This window comes from Falco naumanni, chromosome 5, assembly GCF_017639655.2.
Source record: "Falco naumanni isolate bFalNau1 chromosome 5, bFalNau1.pat, whole genome shotgun sequence".
Classification (NCBI taxonomy): domain Eukaryota; kingdom Metazoa; phylum Chordata; class Aves; order Falconiformes; family Falconidae; genus Falco; species Falco naumanni.
The window spans coordinates 3497922-3522627 of record NC_054058.1 but is presented as its reverse complement, the minus strand read 5'-3'; the positions used below and the strand labels follow the sequence as shown (position 1 = coordinate 3522627).

The 24706-nt window shown below is 46.4% G+C and overlaps 2 protein-coding genes across 11 annotated transcripts in view; one reads left to right on the top strand and one right to left on the bottom strand.

The window, feature by feature from the left end:
- Nucleotides 1–1589, bottom strand: part of CD58 (CD58 molecule) — a 51641-nt gene extending 50052 nt beyond the window's left edge. For all 9 annotated transcript variants that reach the window (XM_040596399.1, XM_040596398.1, XM_040596397.1 and 6 more), the window contains exon 1: nt 1489–1589. In XM_040596399.1, the coding sequence (XP_040452333.1) occupies nt 1489–1540 (52 nt within the window). In that variant the 5' untranslated portion in view covers nt 1541–1589. The remainder of the gene's footprint in view (nt 1–1488) is intronic.
- Nucleotides 1590–1602: 13 nt separating this feature from the next.
- PLA1A (phospholipase A1 member A) lies at nt 1603–23570 on the top strand. 2 transcript variants are annotated; one of them, XM_040596393.1, is made up of 12 exons: nt 1603–1696; nt 6584–6702; nt 8549–8750; nt 9986–10163; nt 11657–11765; nt 14308–14409; nt 15280–15369; nt 16273–16440; nt 17503–17592; nt 18049–18157; nt 21642–21806; nt 23096–23570. In XM_040596393.1, exons 2-12 carry the CDS (start codon nt 6684–6686, stop codon nt 23178–23180), a joined length of 1317 nt encoding a protein of 438 aa, XP_040452327.1. In that variant the 5' UTR covers nt 1603–1696; nt 6584–6683; the 3' UTR covers nt 23181–23570. The 2 variants fall into 2 exon arrangements, with proteins under 2 accessions (XP_040452327.1, XP_040452326.1); XM_040596392.1 differs by having other exon boundaries at nt 6584–6747.
- The last annotated feature ends 1136 nt before the right edge of the window (nt 23571–24706 follow it).

Below are 24706 nucleotides of genomic sequence, written 5' to 3'. Positions count from 1 at the left end.
CTCCCATTCATCCCAATGCCTTGTGATATAGTTCCCATGATGTCTCTCATGGAGTGAAAGACATAGGAAAAAAAAAAAAAAGACCAATCCTGGTATTTTTATGGTCAACAAAAACACAGAAAGAAGCATGTATTTCTGTGTGTAGAGAAAGAAAAGGAGAAAATTCTAAAACAAGAACTAGCCCAGAACTGTCAAACTGTCTAAAGGGAAAGAAACAAAAAGCCACATTCAGGTAAGTTTGGTTTCTGTGTTGGTCACTTTTGGAAGAAGTCTGAAAGAAAACACGAGAGTTGCTAACAAATACCTTTGTCAGCCATTATATAGGGTAAACTGTGCTCTTACATGAACCATGTCTTCTCCCCTTAACTCAGTTCTTATAAAAGAAGTTGAATAGGGAAATGAAGCATTAAGGAACCCAGCAAAACATGCAAGAACTAGAAGGCAGTAATACTGCTTAAAAATGAGCTGATGCTCAGAGCACTGGAAGAGCTCCCCGGCTCTCAGATGAGCCTCACTACAGATGCAGAACGCTCCCAGGTGCCCCAGTTCGCCCCCCCAGCTTAGCTCCCCCAGCCCCTCCGCACCCCGGCGAAGCTCTGACTGCCGAAGTCACTGCAAGTTTGGCTGAGCGCTCCTGCGGGGGGCACTGCGATCCTCCCGCTGCCGTGGCACCCAACAACCCCGTCTCCTCGCAGGGAGGGCGCAACCCGTGAGCCCTTTGGCTTTTTGTGCGGTTTTTTTTTCCCTTGAGGAAGTGACTCAGATGCCAAAGCATGAGCCTTTTCAGATGCAGGGATGACAAGTATATTTTTACAATAAAAGCCGGCTTCCTAAGCTTCTCAGGAACGGGGGCAAACCGGGGGTACCTGGGAGCCGCTTCACTTGAACAGAAAATTACCTCAGCGTATGCGGGTACCAGAAAAATCCCACTTTTCCCACCGTAACCTTCCGTTTGCCCAAGTCTGAGACAAACGGGGCACGAGCGTTACCCGCGACACGAACCGGGCGGGTGGACCCTAAACACACCGATCGCTGATGCTGTGGAATTCCGCTGTTACCGGCGGCGGAAGGGGAGGCGGCGGAAGGGGAGCCGCCGGGTTCTGCCGCCCGCCGTTAGGACGGTCCCCCGGCCCGGGACGGCTCCCCTCAGCGCCGCGCAGGGCGCCGCGGGCGGCGGGAAGGAGGCGGCGGGAAGGAGGCGGCGGGAAGGAGGCGGCGGGAAGGAGGCGGCGGGAAGGAGGCGGCGGGCGGCGGCAGCTCCGCCAGGCCGCACCACAACCGAACCGCGGCTGCGGGGCCGCCGCCCCTGTCACGGCCCTGCTCGGCACCGCGGGGCCCGGCCGCCCCGGGAAGGGACGGGTAGGGCCGGCCCTGCTGCCCGCCCTACTGCGCGCCGCACCCTCCGCCCCGGCGCCGCGTGAGGGGAGCCGGGCGGCAGCGAAGGGGAGAAAAGCGGAGGATCTCCCGCCGCCCACCCTCACGACTTACCCAGGAAGGCCACGAAGCACAGAAGCCACCCCAGCGAAAGCGACGACCTCATCGCTCCGCACCCCGGAGCGGCTCTACCGATGGGTGTGCTCCGGTAGACGTCTAAAAGGGCGGGCTGGCTCTGCCTCCCGCCGGCCGGCACCGTCACGGCCCTGCGCCTCCCGTCCCCTCCCCGCGCCCGGCCGTGGGCGGCCCCGCTGAGGTGGTGGTGAGTAACGGGGTTCCTCAGGAAACCCCGGGCCTCGGATTTCAGGCTTCGAGGCCGCCTCCGGGGTGTCGTGGTGGGGTTCAGAGAGGAGCCGGGGTGCGAGGCGGTGCTGCGATGGGTTTCTGCTGCTCGGGTGTGAGCCCAGCAAGCGCCGGCGGCAGAAACTGCCCCGTTGATGCTCTGACAGCAGGGAAGCTTCAGCTCTGCTAATTGAAAAGCTGAAATTAAACGGATTGGTTTAATTTCCCGTTGGAGTGGGAGCCCCACAGGTTGGGGGAAGAACAAATTTCAGCAGGTAACACGCAGCTCGCCGCCTCAGAAAATGGTGGTCATCTAAACCTTGTAGTCCTGACACCGATGTCCCCAAAACGCCCGCTGGACTCTTCAGGGGGCACCCGGCAATATCACCCTATGGGGGGTGGGCTCCAGACTGTTTCCCCCAAGGGTGGGCTGGCCTCTGTGGGTGTGACTTTGCATTGATGACTGGCGTCTGGACACTACAGGGTTTTTTAAGGAAGAAAGGGAAACTACAACAGTTTGAGAAATGCTCAGCAGCTATTGAAAAAATGCTATTTTGCCAAATACTGCAGTGGCAGCTAGTGGCAGCTGTGAGCCAGCTTTCCTCCCATAGCAGCGATCCATGAGCAGATGCCTCAGCCTGCTGCGCCTGCGTCCCGCTCAGTGTGGCGGAGAAGAATCCAGCTGCCAGCAGGTCCAGCTGCAGGCCTTACAGCCTCAAAGCTTGCTTGGGTCCCAGAGGCTCAACTTCCTAGGGGAACACCAGCATGGCACTAGGGCTGGATGAGGATGCTCTCACTGCAGCTTTATCCCGCAGCTGGCTCTCTCCCAGTGTGCTCAGTCCACACACTCACTCCAAGCAGCTGTGTCAAGCTACTCGCCACCACTTGGAGCAACCTCAGGCTCCACTCTTTGTTCTTGATAGCTGTGGTGAAATGACGTGGCATGTAACTAGCTTCCAAATGGAACCACTACATGGAGTCAGGCCCATCCCATAAATTCCTTTTGCTCAGTGACAGAAACCCACAACAACCCTTTATGTCCATCTTCCCTTTTCTCCTCCATTCCCAATCTCTGTCAAGTGCCAAAGGGAGCTCCCTACCCTGTAAAGCAGGGGTCCTCAAACTACGGCCCGCGGGCCGGATACAGCCCCCCAGGGTCCTCAATCCGGCCCCTGGTATTTACAGACAACCCCCCGCCCCCCCCCCCCCCCCCCCCCCCCCCCGCCGGGGGTTGTGGGGGGGGAACCAAGCAGCCGCAGGTGACTGCCTGCCACTTCATCCACGCGCCGGCCCCCTGTTTAAAAAGTTTGAGGACCCCTGCTGTAAAGGCTCCAATTTGCAGTGTTTACACCAGAAATGTAACATGGCCATCTTCCTGCCGTATCCTCATGGCAAAGGTGGCTGTTCTTTGCTGATTAGTCCTCTTCTCAGGTAAAAAGTTGTCCCAAGATGTCAGAGACTTTGGATTGAACCTTGTTGCTGGGAGGATCCCACCTCCCACCTTGCACGCCACAACTTTCCTGTAGATTATGAGACTTTTGAGGTTAGCAGTGATAAATCTGAAGCAGGGACTGACACTTTCACTTAGATTATTTTAGGGTGGAAGGAACCACAGGAGGTTGCCCACATGCACTCAAAGCAGGGCAAAGTTCTTCCTACAAAGTTGCTCCATGTTGTAGAGAATGATTAGGGAGGGCTTCATGGGGCAGAGAAAGTGAGAGAGCAACCTGAGCCTGGTGGCTGGTGCTCTCACCTAGGCTCCTCTGTTTTGGGGAGACTACAGTGCTTTGGGAGATACGTGGCAAGGATGCGTTCTGCCTTCTTGTGCATACTTACATAGTCATACTAAGTAGAAGATCCATAAAGTACTCATGAAAGACTCAAGAAAATGACTGGTTTTCATCCTTTCCTGACAGAGTACCCAAACAGACTTGCCCATATTTTCCCTTCATCAGTTGCCAAGCCAATCTTTAATATTTTCTTCTTACTATCTCATAGTAAGGATATTCTTCTGAAAGTCAGGAGTTTGAATCACTTTTTGTTGAGGTAAGAACTACATCCAATTCCTCTGTAGATCCTGGGAACAACACACAGAAGCCTAGGTGCTTAATGTAAAGCCATGGTTTCTATTCCATGTGCAAAGGACAGAAAATACAGGAGTTGTGATACCAAGTATTCCAGTGGTAGGGTAGGATCCAGGCCGTAATGTACAGTGAGCTAAGCTCTGCATGTATTTCATGCTCTCCCTCGAATGCAAAGACAACAGGGAGTGGTTTTAAATAGTCATCATTTGCTTAACTCACACTTGGTTTCCCTAAAGGTCCCGCACTGCTACCCCAACTGCATTCTTTCCAGTATCAATGAAGTGTTTTGCAGTCTAATTGATTTTTCTTGTGATCAGATTTCCATATGACTAGCAGGAATTTGCAGTGCTTATATGCCTCTGCCAGCTGTTGCTTTGTGGGTGAGGAAACCACATTTTCAGCTGGAGTTGAGCACTTTCAGCATTTGCTTGAATGTGCAAACAGCATGATTTTTTCAATTTCAATGAAAAGAATTTGTGCATAAAATCAAACTTGTTTGCCTTCATTATCCCTGACTCATTCTCAAATGAATCACACTGTGCTTTGTGATTGTGTGCTGTAAGAAAGTGTTAAAAGAAACCTCTGGTGGTTTGGAAGTCTTTGCAACAGTGTTCCCATTGCCATTGTAATCACTCCCATTGGGGAGTAAAATAAGTGGCACCAACGTTAAGCTGCTGAACTAATGTAAATGCAGTGACTGAGTAAGTTCACAAACGAGAAGAAGAAAACCCTTCACACCAAAATACTTCTACTGGTAAGAGATTTGAAGCACAGAGGAACTGATTGGCTTCCGCTGCTTTGCATGGGGGACCACCACAGTGTGCTGATATAATAAAAAATTTCCTGAAATCACTAAATCTGAGATTACAGGAAAAAAAAACTGCTCAAGAAATTTTCGGTTTCATGAAGATGGTTTTTTTTTTTTTTTTAGCATACCAAGTTGTTGTTTAGCGACTCTGCAAATACACATAGCAGTGCAAAAATTCAATCAGATCTGTACATCTGGGCCACAGGTTCATTTTACTCTAAGGCTGCAATACCAGTGCATGCCATATATTACATGGCATTTCAAAATTTCCATAGAACTTGGCAAAGAGTAACAGCTGCATTCTGATACAATATGTAGTGCTTATTACCATAATTTAATAAAAAATGGAAAGAACTGTTTCCTGGTTTTCTTTAGGTGCTCTGATTTGTTTTACTCTGAGAAATTTTTCATTTTCACAATTGCACTGCTGCTCTGGAGGCTTGTAGTATGGAAATGTCACTGCCTGTTGGTATGATTTCACAAGTTTATTCCCTTGTTTCTTGACTAAGCTTATCCAGAGCAGTGGAATTTGTGGGTGTGGTGAAGGAGCAGGCCTGTTGCAGTCTATGGGCTTTTATCTTACAATCCGTGAATTGACATGAGTCTAATGCTAGGGCTAGAAAGATGAAGAGTGGGGTGGAAGCCAGGAGTTGGCTATTCGTATTGCAGCTTTTAATCTTGGAAAATTGGTTGGGTTGACAATCTCAATTGTGTATTTGAAGAGACACTAAGAACCTACTTCTCTGACAAGAAGCCAGCTTGATTGTGGAGCCAAGTATTTCAGGATCAGAATGTGCCTGAATCCATGTCTCTGGGAGGATGCAGATGAGGCAGGGCTTTAGTAGCCCTCCAGGCCAGGCAGATGATGCTTGCCTAACTTCTCTGTGAGAACTGACAAAACTTCTTTCAGGAGTGAATTAGAAATAAAAAAGATCTGCCTAAAGTAGTCCCAAAGCCTTTGGCCAGAGAAAACTGGGGTAAAGAAATAACTGCTGTTGCCAGTAACTGTAAAGGAAAATAATGTTGGATGCTTTTGCAAAGGTCTGTGGTCTGACCGACGGAAGCAATTTCTTCAGTTTGTTGTTTAAGCAGCTGTAGAATAATGCCTCAATGGGGAACGCTCCTTTGCTCGTTACCCTTCTTGCCATTTGACACAGTCAAGGGTAAAGCCACCTTGTTCTTCTGCAAGAATGACCAACACACACCAATGAGACTTAGGGAACAGGCGTGCCCTTACCTGAAAGCCTAGCACAGCCAGGGGGATGGTACCGTCATCTCATGAATGTCGTGTGATGGACTACTGGTTACATGCTTGGTAGCATGCTTAGGCTTCTCCAGCTGTTTACACCAAAGCAGTAAAGTTTTTTATTCAAAGATATGTTTGATGTATTTGCATGCTTATGATACTGGTGCATTACTGAGATCATCCTTCTATTTCCCATAGTATCTGACACACAGTCTCCAAAGGAGACGTGTAGAGTGTCCCCGCCCTAAGAAATGTACAGCCTGAGTGTATTATGGCCATATGGCACCAGTTACATTTTAGTCTGTCTTTCCCCTCGCTTTTCAGAAGCAATCCATTGCTTTGCCTTCTTTTGGCAGTTATGGGAACTTGACCAGAAGTAGAAAACCAGGAAAGACAGCAATGCGATAGGAAAATACACAGATGCGAGGCTGGTATGAATCTTCCTGGCATTGACCTGTGAAGCCTTGTGACAAATCAGCATCCCTAGTCAGAATTTGCGGACAGGTCTAGGTGGCAAGGGTAAAGCACTGTAATTCTGTTGCTTGCTGGGACTGATTTTGCTAGCTGAATTTCTGAAGTGAGAAGTTTGCCTTGAGGAAAGAGAGGTAGGGGGAAAGGGAACATCAGCATGTTTTTTAACCAAAAAGTCAGTGAAGCCCTCTGACACAGACTTCGGCTAATGGTCAAATAAGAGCAGAGGTAATTGCCCCTACCCTTTTTTCCCAGCAGAACACGGGCTGGTTGACCATTAACAGAGTCAAGCTGACCAAGCAACTCACCACAGCTGTTTTCCCCTCTACAATCCTACTTGTAGTGGACTCACAGGAAGATGGTTGGGGATCTGGAAAGTAAGTTGTTTGCTGTCTTATTCCTGCTCAGCACAGCACAAGCAGGTAAGAAAAACATGAATGCTTGGCAAGGGATTGAAAGTTTTATATAGAAGTATCTGTATTCAATTCTCCCTAAACAACCTGTGTGTCAAGAGGACCTTGCTGTAACCTGGTTAGGTGCTGGGTTAAAGGGTAGTGCAAGAATGGTCTTTTTTTCTCCCATGCTTTGATTCAGTCAGTCTAAATGATTTAACTCCACTAACCTGAAGTGGAAAAGGGACCGCTTCACCTCTAGTGCTGGCATCTCCTGCGTTGAAAGCTTAGCAGGTGTGATTTGCAGCAGATGAGAGAAAATAAACAAACTCCACTCTTTCATGTCCTTCTTTAATTGTACTATCAACAAAACTGCTTTTGTGATTGCCACTACAGTCCCACATCACCTGCAGCTTCACAGTAGTGCACCTCCTGCCTTACATTTATTCACAACCCCACTTGTCTTATATCATTTCTGACATGTGCCATGCTTGCACTGAGCCTGCCCTTGCTAGTTAAGCTGGCTCATGAGCTGCGTTTTTTCCAAATTGATCTCAGAGAAGATCTCTTTCTCTCTTACCTTCAGTATACAGGAAGACCAAAATAAACAACAGTAAGAGATAGTCACATCTGACAAGGGGGAATCTGAATGTTGAATCTCGCTCCATTGTGCTGACCCCTAGGCTGTGTTCTGCCTAGCCAGTATAAAGTATCTTTTATGGAAACAGCCAGCAGTTAGGAAGCTGGTTGGTTGATTTTTTTAATTTTTCATTTTAATATTATTGTATGTGCAGATTAAAGGCTGTTTTGCTTCCTCCAGTCCAGCAAAGAGAAAGTGCAGACATTGTCATTGCAGCAGGATTCAACTATGCCTGTTCATAAAGTAACAATTTTTAGGTCAGAAATGATCATTTAATCAATAGCTTGGTTTCCTGCTCATTGCAAGTCAATAAATTTCACCCCATTAGTCCTTCAGTAAATCCAACATCTTACCTTCAACAAGCCCTCCAAAATAGCAGCCAGTTCCCTGAAATGACAGAAGATGGACAATGCAGCTCTTCTGTGGGTAACCTAGCTATACATACCGCTAGCCATACATACTACTAAACTTCCATGCTTGCTTTCTAGCCTAAACTTGCTCAGTTTTTGTTAGCTACAGATTTGAAGTTTTTTTATGGTTTTGGGTTTTTTCTTCTTTGCTGTCTAGATCAAAGTGCCTTGCAGTAGCTTCCTTCTTCTCATAAAGCATTTTCATCCAGTAAATGAATCAATCGGGGAATTATTATTGGCACATTTTGTCATCAGCATTCTCATATTTATTTATGGATTTTTGAATCAATTGTCAATTCTGACAAATTGCCATCAGTTTCTGATGACCTGTACCTTCTACTAAACCTACCAGAATTTGAATAGAAATATCCCCATTCAGTGGTGACTACCTACCTGTTGGCAATCATTTTTGTTAAAGATCTGATAACAAGTTAATAAATGTACTTAGTAGCTGGTGTGTGTGGCTGATTTGGGGAAAAAAACCTAACAATGTCATTTGCATCTTGGAAAAAAACCTCTCAGAAGTCAAAGGTACCATGATATCCACAATTATCTTCCCCAGCCAGTGCTGGAATTCCATCAAAGGACAGAAACAACTTTGTCAAATAAAGTTTCCAGAATAGGTTGATTTTAATTTATGTTCTATCCTTTTAATTTTTATCAATAGAAGTGAGATTGCTACTTCCATTTTCCTACTGAATTAGAATGAGATTTTTTTTTTTTTTTTTTCCCCATTGCATAGACACGGACTAAATAGGCTATTCACTCCCTCTCATTGCAGGAAATACAGGCAGACTCTCAGGGCATCGCTGTGCTGACTTCCAGACAGCAAATATCCTACGGGGTAGTAAACTTAAGGTCCAATTTCTTCTGTTCACCTCCTCAAGCCCCAGCTGCGGGGAGCTGATTTTAGCTGATGATGACATCAAGAAAAGCAGCTTCAACAGCAGCCTGGAAACAAAGATCATAATCCATGGCTTCAGGTGAGAGTAAGAAGTGTGCTGCAACTAAGGTTTGACTCATAAATTAACCGCTGCTGGGGCATTCCTAAGCATTGGCTGGTGCTGGCACAGAATCCTCATGCTCCTCCGACCTTAGTTTCCCCAGCAGAGTGGCTGCATGCAGAACACCTGCTAAGAACAGAGTTAGCAGTGCTCAGCTCCAGACGACCTGGGAATTGTCTGGGAGACTGTTGGTGGGCCAGGGACAGAGGCATGGAAAATTCTGACCAGTTGCCTATTTTGTGCATATTTCACGTTTTTTTGAAAGCCTAAAAAAAGTCAGGAAATTAGGATCGCTTTCTCTCACTCATTCTTTTCCTCTCTTCTCCTTTGCCTCTTTCTTTTCCTTTCCTTCTTTTGATTTTTTTTTTTTTTATTTAAGAAGTTTTTCTTCAAGATTCCTGTCCCTTCAAATTGTCTTCTTGGAGCTCATGCCCTGATTTATTGACAGCCTGGATTAGTCAGCCATGTAGGAGCCCAGCCAGACACATTACACTTCCATTCTTGAAACTGTGGAGATTTGAGCTGGTTTTTTTTTAAGCTGTCACCATTCCGCAAGTTTATTTTACTGCGACATTTTTCAGCTAGGTGTTGACCATATAACTTTTTTTTTTTTGGTGTGCAAAGGCCTAAAGAGAAAGTGCATAGAAGACCAGGGTGAAACCACAGAAGATGTTGCAGGGTCTTTTCAGAAAACGAGCTGTTGCCCTCATGTGACATAGCACACCCCTAACCAGGTGGTATTAGGGGAAGTGGGTAGAAAATAGCCTCCTCAGTTTTCCTTGAATTCTTGGATATAGATATTTCTTTTTTTAATTGTCGATAGGTTAGGAAATGCAGCAGTGAAAGTCTAAGTGATTTGGCCAAGGACTTCCTGCCAGTTGGTGGCAAAACAGGATCCAGATGTTGCCAGTCAGCTCACTTACTCCAGGTGGGCTCTGGGGGGGCTAACTGGAGCACCACAGCAAGACTGAGTTTTCAGCCTGAGCCCTGCAAATGTTATCTCATTCATTACTGAATCAGCCCATTCTGAAAGGTGTTATTACACCACTGAAAAGAAATGCCAAGTGTGGATGTCTGGCACCAGAAAAAAACTTTCAGCAACTGTCTGGAAGCCTCCTCTGAAACAAGTGAAACTCCAGCACCAGTGGACAACATATTGACACATGCCCTGTTTTGGAAAACACCTAACATACTTGTTTCTGATGACTCCACAGGGCTTTGGGTACCAAACCTTCCTGGATTGAAGGGCTTGTCCATGCCATACTGCACACAAGCCAGGTTAATGTGATCGCAGTAGACTGGGTTTATGGTTCTACAGGAGCCTATCCCTCTGCAGTGGAAAATGTCACACAGCTGGCCCTCTCCATCTCACAGTTCATCAGCAAGCTCCTGGTAAGCTACTGTGGACTTACAGTGGGGGCGAGCATGGCCAGAGAACATCATTCATGCAAGCAATCCAGAGAACTGCTCCCAACCTGCTATCTCCAGGAGCTGGACAAGCAGGCTCATTACACAGTGCTCACTCTGGAATAGCAGTAGAGAGTTTTCTTTTTTTCCTCTCTCAGTCCAGGCTTGGGCATACCACTGTTTTTCTTCTTTCTCTTGAGTTTTGATATTTTTTGGAAAAATGTGCCAGTTGTCAGATGCCTCTCCAGCCCAGAATAAACCTAAAAGATGCCTTAGGTTTTCTCAAATCCATGCTTCACTGGACAGTCTTCTTCTGCCTGGAAATTTTGTCCAGGAAGTTGGAGGGTGTGGGATTTGAGGCTGTTTTATACTTGCTTTGGGCTTCAGTTACACTTCCAGTAGCTGGAAATCCCTAGACATGTGCCAGTTCCTTTGTGCACAGCACAGCTAAACAACACTTAGGCAATGAGGGTGACACCTCTTTGTGTTAACCAACTGTGAGTAAACTTTGCGTGTAACTTTTGCACTCCAGACCTAGACTGCACAGCATAGGAAGGAGTTCCTGGGTATGCATCACATTGTGCACTGTCACACATTTCTATCCAGAAATACAGCAACCCTTGGAGCCGCTGTCATGAGAAGGATGGGGTGGAGGGGGAGAGGACTGTCACCCCTCATTACTGATTAGGTTACACAGTGAACAAATAACTGGGCTGGACCATGTCCCCACCACTCATTCTGCATCTGTGCTGTGCTCTAGTCCAGCTACTTAAGGACTTTTTCTGTCCAGCTTCTCCTGCAACCACAGACGACTATATTCTTTTCTCATAAGCCTCAGTATTGCTCCAGGATATGGCCTCATACATTTCAAAGTCAGGATTTTTCATCTTGCCTCCACACTCTTGTGCACCATATGTGCTCCCATTGTATGGTACTGCATCACGCAGACCAGCATGCAGGCAGCTGAATCCCTGTAGGGATGGGGTCATCTCACATCAGGTCTAAATGGCTGTGCTTTACCTAGTAGTTCAGCCCATGGAGAAATCTTAATCTCTGAAAATATAATCTTAAAATACTAATCAGGATAATGGTATAATGGTGGTATAAAAGTGAAAAATCCTTTCCTCTGCTTTACTGAGAAAAACATTATTCACATCATGTGTGTGAGTCACTTAGCTGAGAGAAGGAAATTAACTGTGAAGCAAGCTGTGAAAAGAGAAGCTACAGGTTATGTAGTTATGAACAGGAGCATCTGATTGACCTGGTTAGGATTGACTTTGCATCTGTGGACCTGAAGAAGAATTCTGAAGAACAGAAAGGGCAACCCACATCATTCCTACATCTATTTGGTTTTCCACCATACACCTCAAAAGCAATCCTGTGTTAGAAGAGTTGCAGAGCTGCTGTGTGGGCTGGGACAGAGGGTATCTTACCTTTCTGCTACAGAAACATTAATTTGTATTCTCATCAATCTGCAGGCCCTGGGAGTCTCAGGGACATCCATCCATATCATTGGGGTAAGCCTTGGTGCACATGTCGGGGGCCTGGTGGGACACTTCCATGGTGGTCAGCTGGGACGGATAACAGGTATCATAAAACTGAATCTTGGGTCCTCACCTGCTCCTCAAGGGAGAGAACGGAAGAGCAAGGAAGGGGAGCCACCCATAGTGGCTTTTAATTGCATGAGGGCTCAACAGATCCAAGCTTAAGGGCATCTTCCTAGCTTCAGAAGAGCCTGATGATGCCTTTCCAGCCATCAGTCCCCTTCACACCGCCAAAAGAATGCATGCATTTGCAAAAGGGTCCTTCCACCTCTGCTCCACTCTTCAAATTGGTGTCTTCTTAAAAGAGGACAGGACATTGTAATAACTAATGAAAACCCACAGCAACCATGTGCTTTGCTTCTGCTTTATAGCACGTATACCTCTGTGGTTCTTAAAATTAAAATTGTAATGCATGTCCATTGTGGGGGACCAGCAAGAGTGAGCTGCTCTGCAGGAAAACGTGACCTGAGAGCCAAGGGGACAGCAAGGTGGGCAGTGGCCTCACTGACAGGGGACACAGCCTTAAGGAAGGTCTCACTGCACGCTCAGCAGGGCAGTCCAGAGAAACGTTAGTTCAGCCTTCACATGTCACAGCTACCTACACTGCAGGAAACACAGGCATTCCTTCACGGGAGCTGAGTTTCATGCCAGGCCCCTTTTTAAGCTGTGAATCAAAGTTTATGTTAGGAGGAACTTGGAGTAACCATTCTTCTGCACCAGGATTTTATGATCAGCAACATCTTTCCGATGAGCAGAAGCAGATACTTTCCCAGGAAACCATGGTAATCAACTTCAGAGTCAGAGACTCTTCCCCCTTGCTGTCTACATGTAACAAAAGCTCTGTAGGTTTATTTATTCTATAAATTTTTCACTCTGCTAGAAGACAACCCTTTTTCTACACTCCTGATTGTCCTATGATTTCATAGGCACGCTGTGCATTGCAGGTTCCAGTTCAGATTTAGGAGCCTGAAGACACGTGGGTTTATACCCAAGATATGTCTGATCTCATCTCTCGCTTCCTGACATACATGCATACATGCATAGAGGAAAGTGATCCCAGAGCCATCATTTGCTGAAGTGTTTTCAGTCACCTAAAAAGAGCTGTGGAGCAAAACCAGAGGGAGTTTTGGAGATAAGAGCACAGACTCTTTTTTTTTTTTTTTCTTTTTCTTTTTTCTTTTTTTTAAATGAAGTGAGTTTCTTTAACCAGTGCCTGTTCCTGTAGATATCTCCCTGTGCAGGAAAGCAGATGGTAGAGGAACTGGAATGAACAGCACATAGCTGAAATTGCTGAAGAACAATTTGTTTCAATATTTGCAGAGGAAATGAAAAATCCTGAAGGAATTCAGTTACATGCAGTATAGCTGCAGTGAATAGTTTTCTTAGCTGCTGAGGATGTACACCTCGATGGAGTTTATGCAGCTTGTGCTTGGAAGAGGTAGGCATAGAGAATATAGAAACATGCTTGCCTTTGAGCCGTGCTAGAATTGACTGCTGCTCATATTAGGTGTTTCTCCCTCCTCAGGAAGAACTTTAAGCTACAGCAAATAACACTTTTAAGTACCTCTTAAAACCTTCAAATAAAATTTGGTCTGTAGAAGTAGGTGAGGAACCTCTCAGTTTTTTGTGTGTGTCAAGACTAAAGAACATGGAAGAAAAATTAAAGCAATAAATTCTTCTGACGACTTCTCTCATGATTAGCTTTTATTTATAGAAAGAATAGGAAATAATTTTTTTCTGTCTTTGCTTCCCCCCTCACAAATGCAAACATCCATTTTTATATTGTTTGTATTATCTTCCCCATAGAGAATTAATGGGACTGAGTCCAAGGCAGTGAAACTGGCCAGCTGAGGCTAAGTGGCATTTGGAGCTGCTTCTTAAACTATTGTTGCCTGAGGAATAAAAAAAATCTTGTGAGATTACATTTCTATGAAAAGTCACCAGGATAAACCTCAGCCAGAACAACAAAATATTATCTTCAACCTGTTCCTTGGTGTTGCCAAGGATAATTTTCTGTATTCTTTCAACTCCCCAGAAGTTGCTCTAGGAGCAAGTTTTAGGCAAAAATGTAGATGCCTGCTGACGGACTTGATTTTATTTTTGGGAGAGAGCTCGGAAGCCTTTTTGTTTCAAGGATGTTTGATCCTATCAGACCTTTGTAATGCCTGGGATGCTGAATTCGTCACCTAACTGATGATCTTCAGTGGGATTTCTCAGACTGTAGTGCTAATACAGGTGACAGTACCACTAGGGAAGGTCTACAAGTTTGATTCTCTTTCACTAATCCAAAAGATACTCTGTACCCACTCTGTCAGAGCTATTTGAAGGTTAGTCATGGCTTTACAGGCTAGAAGCTTGAGGTACAAAACTGCTAAAGTGGAGAGGAACAGTGCAGGACAAGGTAAGGAAGCTGCAGTGGAAGTTAGTGTAGGCAGAAACCATTCTGTAGTATAATCAGTGCAACCTGGGAATAATTTATCGCTTCTGCCTAGCAACATTTTTCAAGTTTTAAATAAAATAACTGGTCCAGAAATAAGAGAGGAGCTGAAAGGCGCTTGTTGTTGAGGTGTTTGATTTTGTTACAGGGCTGGATCCCGCAGGCCCTAAGTATACCAGAGCCAGCCCTGAGGAACGCCTGGATCCTGGAGATGCCCTCTTTGTGGAAGCCATTCATACTGATGCTGACAGTAAGCTGGCTTTTATCTTCTTCGGCCCGTGCTTCTGTTCCCTCTGCTATTATTATTGCTAAAGTGTCTGTAGGTCTTTTTCCCTTTTTTGCCAGACTACCATAAGTTCAGGTTCACTCTGAAGAAGCTTCTTGATTAGATAAGCTTTAATGATGAATTAATTGGCACATAACCATACCACAGAGTGCTTCAAGCAACAGACATGTGGACATTAGACAGAGGGCAACCCTCTAGCAAGTATTTCTTCCTTAACCTTGCTACAGCAGAGTGAGTTTATGCAGAAGCAGCCTAGCATGGCTTTTACTGCCTGGAAGGAATTTACATGTCTAGTCTTACTTTGCTTTTTCCCATCTGATGTTAAGAAAGATACTGCTGAGAGTGCCAGTGGAAAGTAAGAGTTGAACCAACAGCTGGTACAACAACAGAGTAACTTTTCTAAAGTATTTAGGGTCTACATAGACAGAACGTGCTTAAGAATAATGTGGTGCCTTTGAGTCAAACCTCTTGCCTGGAGAACACAAAAATCTCTACCAACATAACTCAATCATGACTCATCATCCCCAGTTAAGGCTGTGGTCAGTTCTATTCTCCTTTACACAAAACCAAGAACCTGAGTCACAGAGCTGGTGATTAAGCTTCCGTTCCCAGACATTTTGATGCCAGGGCCTGGAGCTCTCTGCTTCGTGAAGCAAACCTGCACAATGCAGCTGTGCAGGAACAGGAGATTGGTCCTTGCTGTCTCCAGCACTGGAGCTAGGTCCAGCACTACTAATGTTCAACCAGTTTATAGGGGTCTGTCATACACCATGTAGAGTAAAGCCTATAGAAAAGCCAAGTGTAAGAATGAAGTTGCATTTCACCTCTTTTCAGATTTTGGGATCCGGATTCCTGTAGGCCACATTGATTATTTCGTGAATGGAGGCAAAGATCAGCCAGGATGCCCCCGGTTCATCTCTGCAGGTGAGAACACTCTGTGGCCAAGCAAGGGGCTTTCACAGCCATTCAGCAGCCTGTGAAAATGCTGTTTGGCAACCAGATCCCGCTACAGTCAGGGCAGTCATCAAAGTAAGACAATATGCATTTGTAAAGACATATGGCAGCAGTGATTCATGGCCCACATCTCCTCTCAGCAGTACAAGCAGCTGAAATTAAAATCTCATACAAGTCAAGTGTCTTGGCAGCACTACTGTCAAGAAACATGATTTTGATGACACTTCTGTATGAGCCAGAACCCTAGCATCAATAGAGTTTGTATCAACAACAACAAAAAAATTTTGCTAGAAAGGCTCTTAATTGCTACTAGCAAAAGCTACTTCTTGTTTTCATGCTGCAAGCTGTGTCTTAGAGACACAGTATACTTAGGTATACATAGAGATACAGCTTGTATGATTACTGTTCTTTCCTTCTAGAGGACTTTACACAGTAAATAGGGCAGCTAAATATTAAAATATGTTCTGGATGAGCCAGCTGCATCGAGGGTCAGGTTACAGGGGAAACCTATGGCATCTCACTTCCCATTGCTGGTGCAGGTGGGACTCAAAGATACTGTATCCCCATGCAGAGAACTTGGGGCCTCATCAGTGGTACACTGATGGAGATGTGGTAGCCCTGTGGTCCCCCTCTTCTGACAGACTCTGTTAGTCTGGGAGATGCACTTCTAACTTCCTGCAAAGCTTCCCTTGCAGTAGGATCTGGGTTTATAGTCACAGAGATGCTCTGCAAAATGTTATTGATGGGAAGGGGTTCACTGCAGAATCAGCAAGCGGGTTTCTTGATTCTCAGTTCCTTGGGACATGCAAAAAGACTGAAGCCAACAGAGAAACTCATAGCTGCTTTTCTCTGGGTGCATTTTTTTTCTTGCAGGTTATAAGTATCTGATCTGTGATCACATGAGGGCAGTGCATCTCTATGTCAGTGCCTTGAAACATTCCTGTCCCATCCTGGCATTTCCCTGTGCAAGTCATCAAGATTTTTTAAACGGTCATTGCGTGGACTGTGTTGACCCTTTCCTGTTCTCCTGTCCCAGAATAGGTACAGTACCAGCATGAGACCTTCCTGGAGCAAATGACAATACATTCTTGATGGGTGTCAGTGCAGAGCACAGTATGCAGTTCAGATTTTTCAGAGCAGGATTTGCTTTGGTTCTCTTTGGGGATAGTGAGAAGCTGTTTTGTTTTCAGGCTTCCAACAAGAAGGTCTAAAAGCTCATATATTGCCTGAGGTAGAACACCAAAATCTTGAACATTTCTAATCTTTAATCTTTTAAATAATTAAACATTTCATAGGGCCCACAAATGAGTTAAAAGAGAGTTTCCAGAATCATCTGCCTGACAAGTGAGCAATTAGCTCAAGAAGTGTCTGGTTTAGAGAAGCAGCTGTAAATTTTAGCCTAAGCCCATTCTTCTACAGTCACTGTTGCTATGTCACCTCCTTCTCTTAAATTCCTGCCATGGCCACCCTAAAGATGAGCTCCCTGGACTGGGATAGGTTAATAGCTGCCTCTTTTAGGCTTCTGAAGCTGGGTTGTGGCATGAGGAGTGGAAGCATCCTCTGGTGCTATTTGCAGTCTGGTACAGAAGGATACAAGGAGAGGCCTCTTTTGGCATAGGTGCTCTCAGATCAGCCACCCCTTCCCCATCTCACCAAGCCACATTGTCAGCTAGTCAGTGGCACAGACCTCAAGTTATGGTGGTCTTCTCACTTGACCAAGAGATTCAATTTCTCAGCACCTTGTGTTTGCACTGTCATTTACATCTGCATTAAGTTTCCTGGCTTGGCAGTCTTTAGTCTTGCTCATTTTGCACAGGTGCAACTGATAACACAGTTTGTTAGCAGAGGAATGAAGCAAAGCCACCAAGAGTTGCTCTGATGATGATTACCTGGGGTAGCCAGGAGAGGTTTTCTGAAAGACTGTTAATCTGTTAAACAGACACCACAAACTTGTACTTGCTCTGATTTGCACTAGTATAGAAAAGGGTCTGTCCCTAAGACAGCAAAATTGGGCAGGGTGAGAGAAGATGAGTTAGGACTGATTATGTTTCTGTTCTGAGTCATTGATGGCTTTCCCTGCACTGGCTTTACTTCCTCTTGCAGGCCTGCTGGAACAGGCAGGTGTCGAGATGAGAAAGCTGCCAAAGGAAGTGAAAGTTTATTTAATGACCAGTACCTCAGCCCCATTCTGTGGTAAGTAGTACAATGAAAAAAGAAGTCAGAAGGGTCTTGACCAAATGAGGCAGTGCCTCTGGGGAGGCCAGGCAGTTACAACCCACCAGCCCCATCAGAATCAGCTGCTGTGGCCCAGGTGGTCTGAGACACACAGCTGAAGAGCAACACCCCTGCACATCAGCCCCATAAAGCCCTCTCTAACAGATTTATTAGCGTGGGCACAGCCCCAGATCAGTACAGCCATGTGGCGTCAGGAACGAAGTAAAGGGTAGTGAAAATGCCTGTCTGTTTACACTGTACTATTCAGAGCTGCCCGCTGTGCCTCTCGTACACAGAGACTAGTTTCTTTTATGTTTGTTTAATCTTCTTTCTGCTGGTGGGGCCAGGGAATGAGTGTTAGAGCCCTTCTTTTGGCAGGGGTAAGTCTAACCAATAGTACCTGCCCTCACTCCTACATACCTGCCTCTCGTTCAGTCCATCACAGCCTGGTTGAGTTCCAGTTGCAGACGAAAAGAAATGTAGTCACCAGCATTGAGATCACTTTCTGCAGCAACAGTACCAACGACTCGGCAAAAATCACCATGTGAGTAACAGTGCATGCTTCTGGCCTGTATATTCCCAGCTCCATGTGTAAGGGTGTTTATTCCACTCCCAGAAAGGCACAACAATAGCTTATCTTCCTGAGTGCAGTCACTGCAAAATGAACCACAACCTTTCTTATGGAGTCCCTCCATATTTACCTGAAATGCTCTCAAGAATCAGGCATGTGCTACTATGTCTCAATAACCCTGGCTAGATCCACCTCTTCCCCCAGTGCTCAAAGCAGTAGGGATCACCAAATTTGCATACTTTTGTGTTGCTGTGCTGGTTCCTTTTCTGTGTCATACCCTTGCCTGGCACCAGTTTAAATTGCAGTCGGTGCCAGATGGTTAATATCCCTGCTCTGCCAGACAGAGATGGCTACAGCAAGATCCCACCCACTAGAGGTTCCAGACTAATAGACTTGGTGGCTATTCCTTGGGAGACTTTTCCTTTGATGCCCCATAGGACAGCAGTTGCAAGGAGGAGACAAGTGCAGCTCTGCATGTCAGAAATGTGTTCAGTAGCTTGTTGCCTCTGCAGTAATGCAGCAAAGCTCTCAGGCTCCCATTGCAGGGAAAGGTCCAGGAGGCAGGGCCCCAAGACTACGTGTGTACACAGACAGATCTCTCTTGAAAGCACCAGCCTCCTCCAGACCGTATCTGAATTAAAGGACCAGACTCGGGCTCCTGCTCCGCAGCCCTTGCTGCAGGGGGATCTCCCCACCACAGAAAAGTTCCCCAGATCACTTCCGCACTTCTTCCTACACCTTCTTGTCCGCGGCTGTGGGCTGGGAACCGCAGTATAGACATGCAGCTGGCTGCCTCAGGAAGCAGGAAAAGAGTCTGCTAAAGAGCCCCAGCCAGCCCTCCTAGGATCAGAGGGGTTCCACTGCTGGCTCCCACGCAGTCCTGTCTGCTAAGCCAGAACATTGTCATCTCAAGCTAATTGTGTTTGCTGCTCCAGTCCTGGGCACCGGCAGGTGGGGAATGAGAACCAGGGAAGGGGAAGCCACGCTCCAGGGTGCTTTCCAGCATGACATAGCTACTTGGTCACAGATTTCCAGCCAGGGACGGAAATTTGGAGTTTGTACTCCAGCCTGGTGGAGCTCAGCGTGTTCAACCTCCCCCCTGGCTTGGAAGCCAAATCTGCCTTTTCCAAAGATGCGGGAGGGAGGAAATAGGAACAGTCAGGTCAAGTCAGGACCCATGCAGCACTTCCTTTTGCAGTTGCCGGACACAGGGTTCGACAGGCATCCCACAGAAGGCATGTGAGCGCTGGGGAGACAGGCTGCCAGGGGAAGTGAGACGGGCAGGCAATCCCAAGGCTTTGCTGCACCCTCAAGTTTTATTGAGACAGTAGAGTTTTATAGCAGGGTAACCTATCCAGAGATACCCTTACCCTAGGAGAACAGCAACTGTGTTTCATTTAAGTGCCGTTCTAAGAAGCACAAGGCAAAACTGAAAAATTTGCTCACAGCAGTGAACCTACAGATTTGAAAGTATAAAATTGAAGATACCCCTTTGAATCCACACTGCAGCAAAGAGCAAAGAAACTTCCCCACTCTAGGCAAAGCTCAGCCCTCCAGTGCAGTCAAGCTCAGTGGCAAATGAGTATCTAAACACAGATTCTCACATTGCAGTTCAGACACCGATCATTCACTGACTTATTTCAGGTAATCCGACATGTGTGGCATCCTGCAGCTCCCCAGAAGTGCACAGGTACTTGGGAGTGTTCAGTCAGTTTCATACCTTTAGCAGGTGACTTGCATGGTTGTGTCTTACCTCACGTTGCCCTTCTCCTCTCTCAAACATCAATTCCAATCTCACTCCTCAGGCTGCCGTTACTCCACACAACTGCACCAAGAGACATGTCCCCAAGCCCCATAGCTGCCATGGGGCTGACAGAGTTAGGAGCTTGTTACACAGCATGCTTCACCACTGCATTGCCATTGCTTACACATCACACAACATCATCCCCTATATCCAAGAAAACATACTTCTGAAGCCAACCAAGAGTCCTACATCCATCCAAAGGTTGTGTGAGGTTGAACTAAATGTCAGTCCCACCAGTGACCTTCTCCAATTTGCTTAACCTTGTTGTGTTCCTCTGTCCTAGGGCAGGGCTGGATCCTGCCCATGGACAATATGCAATAGAGATGGCCTCTCCGCTTTTTGTTTTCCATTTGCTACCCATTATTCACCTTTAAAAGCACAATTTCATGATGATTCCTATTTTTGGCAGATAATTTCAAGCCAGATGCAGTCAGACATACAAAACCTCCAGTATCTACTGCTGCAGCCTAAAGGATGGGAGGGACTGGATACACTGGTTTGGGTTGGCCACTGTGGCCTAGGAGGACACTAAATGCAGCTGTCAGCCCACTCCTAAGAGCTGCTTTGGTTAGCAGAATTGTAAACTCTTCCTGACCCTTTTGTTACCTCTCCCCTTTCCCTACCATCACATTTCTCATCAGGCAGTTGCTCAGGTGCTTCTGGGATTGTGCTAATTCAGCTACACACATATTCTCCATGAGCACAAAGAAACTGATGAACACCAGGCTTTTAGAGGTGCCAAGCAGATCAAGCATAAGAAGGCCCATTGGAGAGTCCACAGAAGGGAGGTAGCCCACCTACATAGCATGGCTGGGCAGCACTCCTCTGCGGCACACGACCAGCTGGGCTCTGATCATTGGCTGTTTAGCAAACCTCTGGTATTTCTCAGTTCGTGTTACCTGGGTAAGAGCAGAGGGACAGACAAACGTCCCTCTATCCGAGCATCCCACCTTCAACATGGTCAAAAGCAAGTACTCAGAGAAGAGTATTTAAAACAAAATCAGCGTAAACATGTAGCAATACTTCCCCAAATAGCTTTCCAGTGTCTGACTAATTACATCTCAGGGACTTTCAGAGCCAAAGGTGAGATCTTTGTCCTCATTAGCTTTTGTCTTCCATGAACTTGTGCAGTCACCCTCCCATGACTTATACAGTCATGTAAACTTTCTAGCATCCACAACGTCCCACAGCAGGTATTTTAACAGCTTAGAAGGAATGGTACTCTATGCAGTGTGTGATCTTTTTGAGCTTGCCACCTCTTGGCTTTCTCTGATGAGCCCTAGTTCAGATACAGTGAAGAACCGATACTATCCATGCCATTCATGATTTCACAGATGTTGGCCTTTTTCACCACTCACCTCTGTAGCAATCTGGGCAGTGTTTCAATCTACATGCAACAGCAGGAAGAGGTGTTGTGATCGTGTGATGGAAGAAAGGACATTTATACAGAAATGTTCCTGACCACAGAGATAAAACGTGGAGAGACAGCCAGTAAGACTCGTGCAGTGAATTGTTTTGACAGATGAGTCTTCTCACTCCATTTTATTGTGGGGGGCTTCATGATAATACGCTGGGTTCTTCCAGTATTCCAACACATCTGCATATGCAGATTGCTTGAGTGTTCTCCCTCACATCTCTCACCCTGCCTTGCAGACCTAAGCTCCAGGTGATGGGCAAACAGCTGCTGGCCCACAGAGTTCCCCTCTGCCAGATAAACAGCGTGACACTGAAGTATCTCCCCAAGAATAAATTTTGGAGGAAGGATGAGTCATCCATCGTGGGCAAGTTCTGTGCAGCCCAGCTGCCTCTCGATAGCAAGTAAGTCACAGGAATAGCTTACAGGGATCCAGTGAGCCTCTGGATGCAGCCTGTGGTTTGAAACAATGCATTCTCTCTCCTGTTATAGATAAACATGTAAAGAGGTCTCTCCCATCACCTCTGCATTCCTATTTAAATAATTTTCTACCTGTGAGAAAGAAAAACTACCAAGGTAGTTTTCTAAGAGTGTTCTACAATTCTTTCCCCAGGATAAAAGCATTGTACTGTGAAAGGAAAATGGATGTGACTCACATCACCTTAAAAGATGCTGAAGTTGCAGACCATGGCAAAAGCTTGAACTAACTAGAATTTACTCCTTTTGTCCTTGCTTGCTCTCTCCATCTTCCCCCTGTCTACACTGGGCCCCCATCTGAAACACAGACAAACATTTTTCAGGATGAGACAGCAGAAGACCAGAAATATATTTCTGCTTCTTATACTGCAAAGGTTTATAAAGCACCAAGGCTAAAGACAATCATTTTGGCATTTTCTAAGCCAGGCTTTAGAGTATATGCCTTCAGCCATAATTGCCTTACCCAGAGTAGAAGCAGCCATGTCCTCATCCTGAGAGAGATAGAGGTCTTCTCCATAATACAATATTCTTGCCAGGAGTTTTGCAGATCCAGAGTTCTTGCAGGAAGGGTAAAACAGCTGGGCCTGCTTGCTTCTGAGTTGACTCTTATGCTGGCCCCAGGCTGAAGCAAGCTCGTGGGTACTCCAAACCAGGGAAAACCAGAAGCAGAAGGCAAACAGCTCACATTCAAATTCTGCTCTGATGTGCGTTAAGGAGACTCAAGCACAAGGCAGTAAAAACATACCCTGGAGACCCAGACAGGGAAAAAAAGAGGCATTCCTATGTAAATACCAGGCACTCCTAAGGACGGTTCCTCACTAGTGGAACACTGCAAAGCACTCCAAAATTGGGATGGATGAGCAGACACATGGCTTTTTATCACTTGTGACCGGGATAGCATGGCACATTGCCTTAAAGGCATACTGACCTGCACCCCTGGAAGCACTGAACCTGGCTGCAACGGAGGTACAAAGCTGTAGAGCTGTACAGGTTCACTATGCTCAGAGCAACAGTAGTATTGCTGGGAGGGGGCAGTGGAGAGGTGAAGGACAGCCCCATGCACACCCCTCCAACCATTCAGCCAGGGCACAGCACCCTGTTCATCACACCGTTGCAGAGTAGCACAAGGTCCATCACCGGCTGGCTGGCCTCTGTGTTAGGATAGCAACCTCCACCTGCTAATGCCCAGCCTGACTTCCCTGTGCTCTTCCCACAGCAGGACAATGTCATGCCTGCCCTGGAACATCACCCTCCCAGGCAACACAAACGTCTCCTATGAGCTGCCTGCTACATGTGCCTAGCACTGCCTTCGGAGCATGCAGGCATACCCAAACGGGAAAGGAGCCCTAAACCTGTTGCTGCTCTCTGCTCACGGATGATACTTCCACCATAAAACTGGACGGGTTGCTTACTTCCTGCACGAAGGACGGGACATCAAGGAAAATTAAGTGTGTGGGAGATCAGTGGGTACAAGGCTGGCTGGTTACAGCAAGACCTCTCAGTTAAAAGACTGGATTGGGACTTTTATCTCATGGGTTCTGTATCCAGCTCTGAGACAGGCAAGTCATTTAATCTCAAGGTTTGGATCTGTATGAAAGGAGGAGGAGATAATATCACTCTTTCTGTGACGGGACTACTGGGATGATTTATTTGTATTTTATATTAAAGTGTCCTGAGATCTTCATATTAAAGGTGAGAAGTATTATTTTTCCTCAGCAAGGGGCAATGGTGTGGTTCAAGTTTGGCATAGGAAGGAGTCATTCTTAGCCAGTGCTCCAATGGGAAACTCACTAGTCTCACATACAAGACACTTTCAGAGTGAGACCCTATTGATTTCATGTTAGTGCTCCTGCTGAGTAATCAGAAAAGATCTCCTTCCCTGACAGGCCTGGAGCAGCTCTCCTGGTTGTTGGCTTGTTCTCTTTAAAGCTCACATGAAGTGACACAGACACTGGGAACATGGCAGCGCTGTCGCATCCAGTTTTGCACTGCTTTGACCAACTTCCCAGAACAGAAGGCATCGCAGCCACCAGGTCACCTAACACAAATTAGTCCCAGGAGCTCAGCACAATCTTTCAAACCTGGAAAAGTAGCCAAGGTCTGGAAAGAACTGGTGAAAGATTACAGTAAGAGATGCACGTACATAGAAACAGCCCTCACCAAGCCATGTCTTTTCTACCACCCTGATGCATATGCAAATCAAAGAGGAGACAGGTCTTCATCACTTTTGCCCACAGGTCACATCTTCTATAGACTATTTTCTCTGGTTCCCCAGACTGACTTCACAAGTGATAGAAAATTTCACAAGGAATACCATGGTCAGAGGAGAGGGGCATCCTAAAGGCATTTCTGCTATAAGAAGCCTCAACTATTTGGCATGAGCTGTCACTACTGCTTCACTAGACATTGTCACTGCAGAGTTAGCTCCTGCTGTCACCTTACATCCAAGCTTCTGGGCCCTGCCATGTGGCTGTTTGGAAGGCCAGCTAACAAACACCGTCTCCAGCATACACTCAGGAGGGGGTTAGAGCTGAGCTCTGACAGCCTGACAGAGATCCAGATCAGCTGGTGCCATAAGAGCTTCCAGGGAGCTTCTTGTTGAGGACTGGAATATAACTTCAGCAGGCACCTGTGAGGGGCAGCGTGTAATACAGCCCAGCCCCATCCACTTCCTTCGGGCAGAGGTATAAAGCACTGTGACAGATGGACTGAGTTTCACTGTGCGTTTCGGTTCCTTCGCAGAAGAGACCCCAGCAGCTCCCGTGATTTGCCGGACACATTTCCCAGCTGTGAAGGGCAATGGGGTCAGGCTGAAGCAAGAATGTAG

What these genes read in the sequence shown, in the direction of transcription:
- PLA1A (XM_040596392.1), top strand. Translation starts at nt 6,684, where the DNA reads ATGGTTGGGGATCTGGAAAGTAAGTTGTTTGCTGTCTTATTCCTGCTC. An exon ending in CATTCATACTGATGCTGACA is followed by an intron (nt 14,410 to 15,279) that starts GTAAGCTGGCTT and finishes ACCTCTTTTCAG; the next exon opens with ATTTTGGGATCCGGATTCCT. An exon ending in GTTCTCCTGTCCCAGAATAG is followed by an intron (nt 16,441 to 17,502) that starts GTACAGTACCAG and finishes TTCCTCTTGCAG; the next exon opens with GCCTGCTGGAACAGGCAGGT.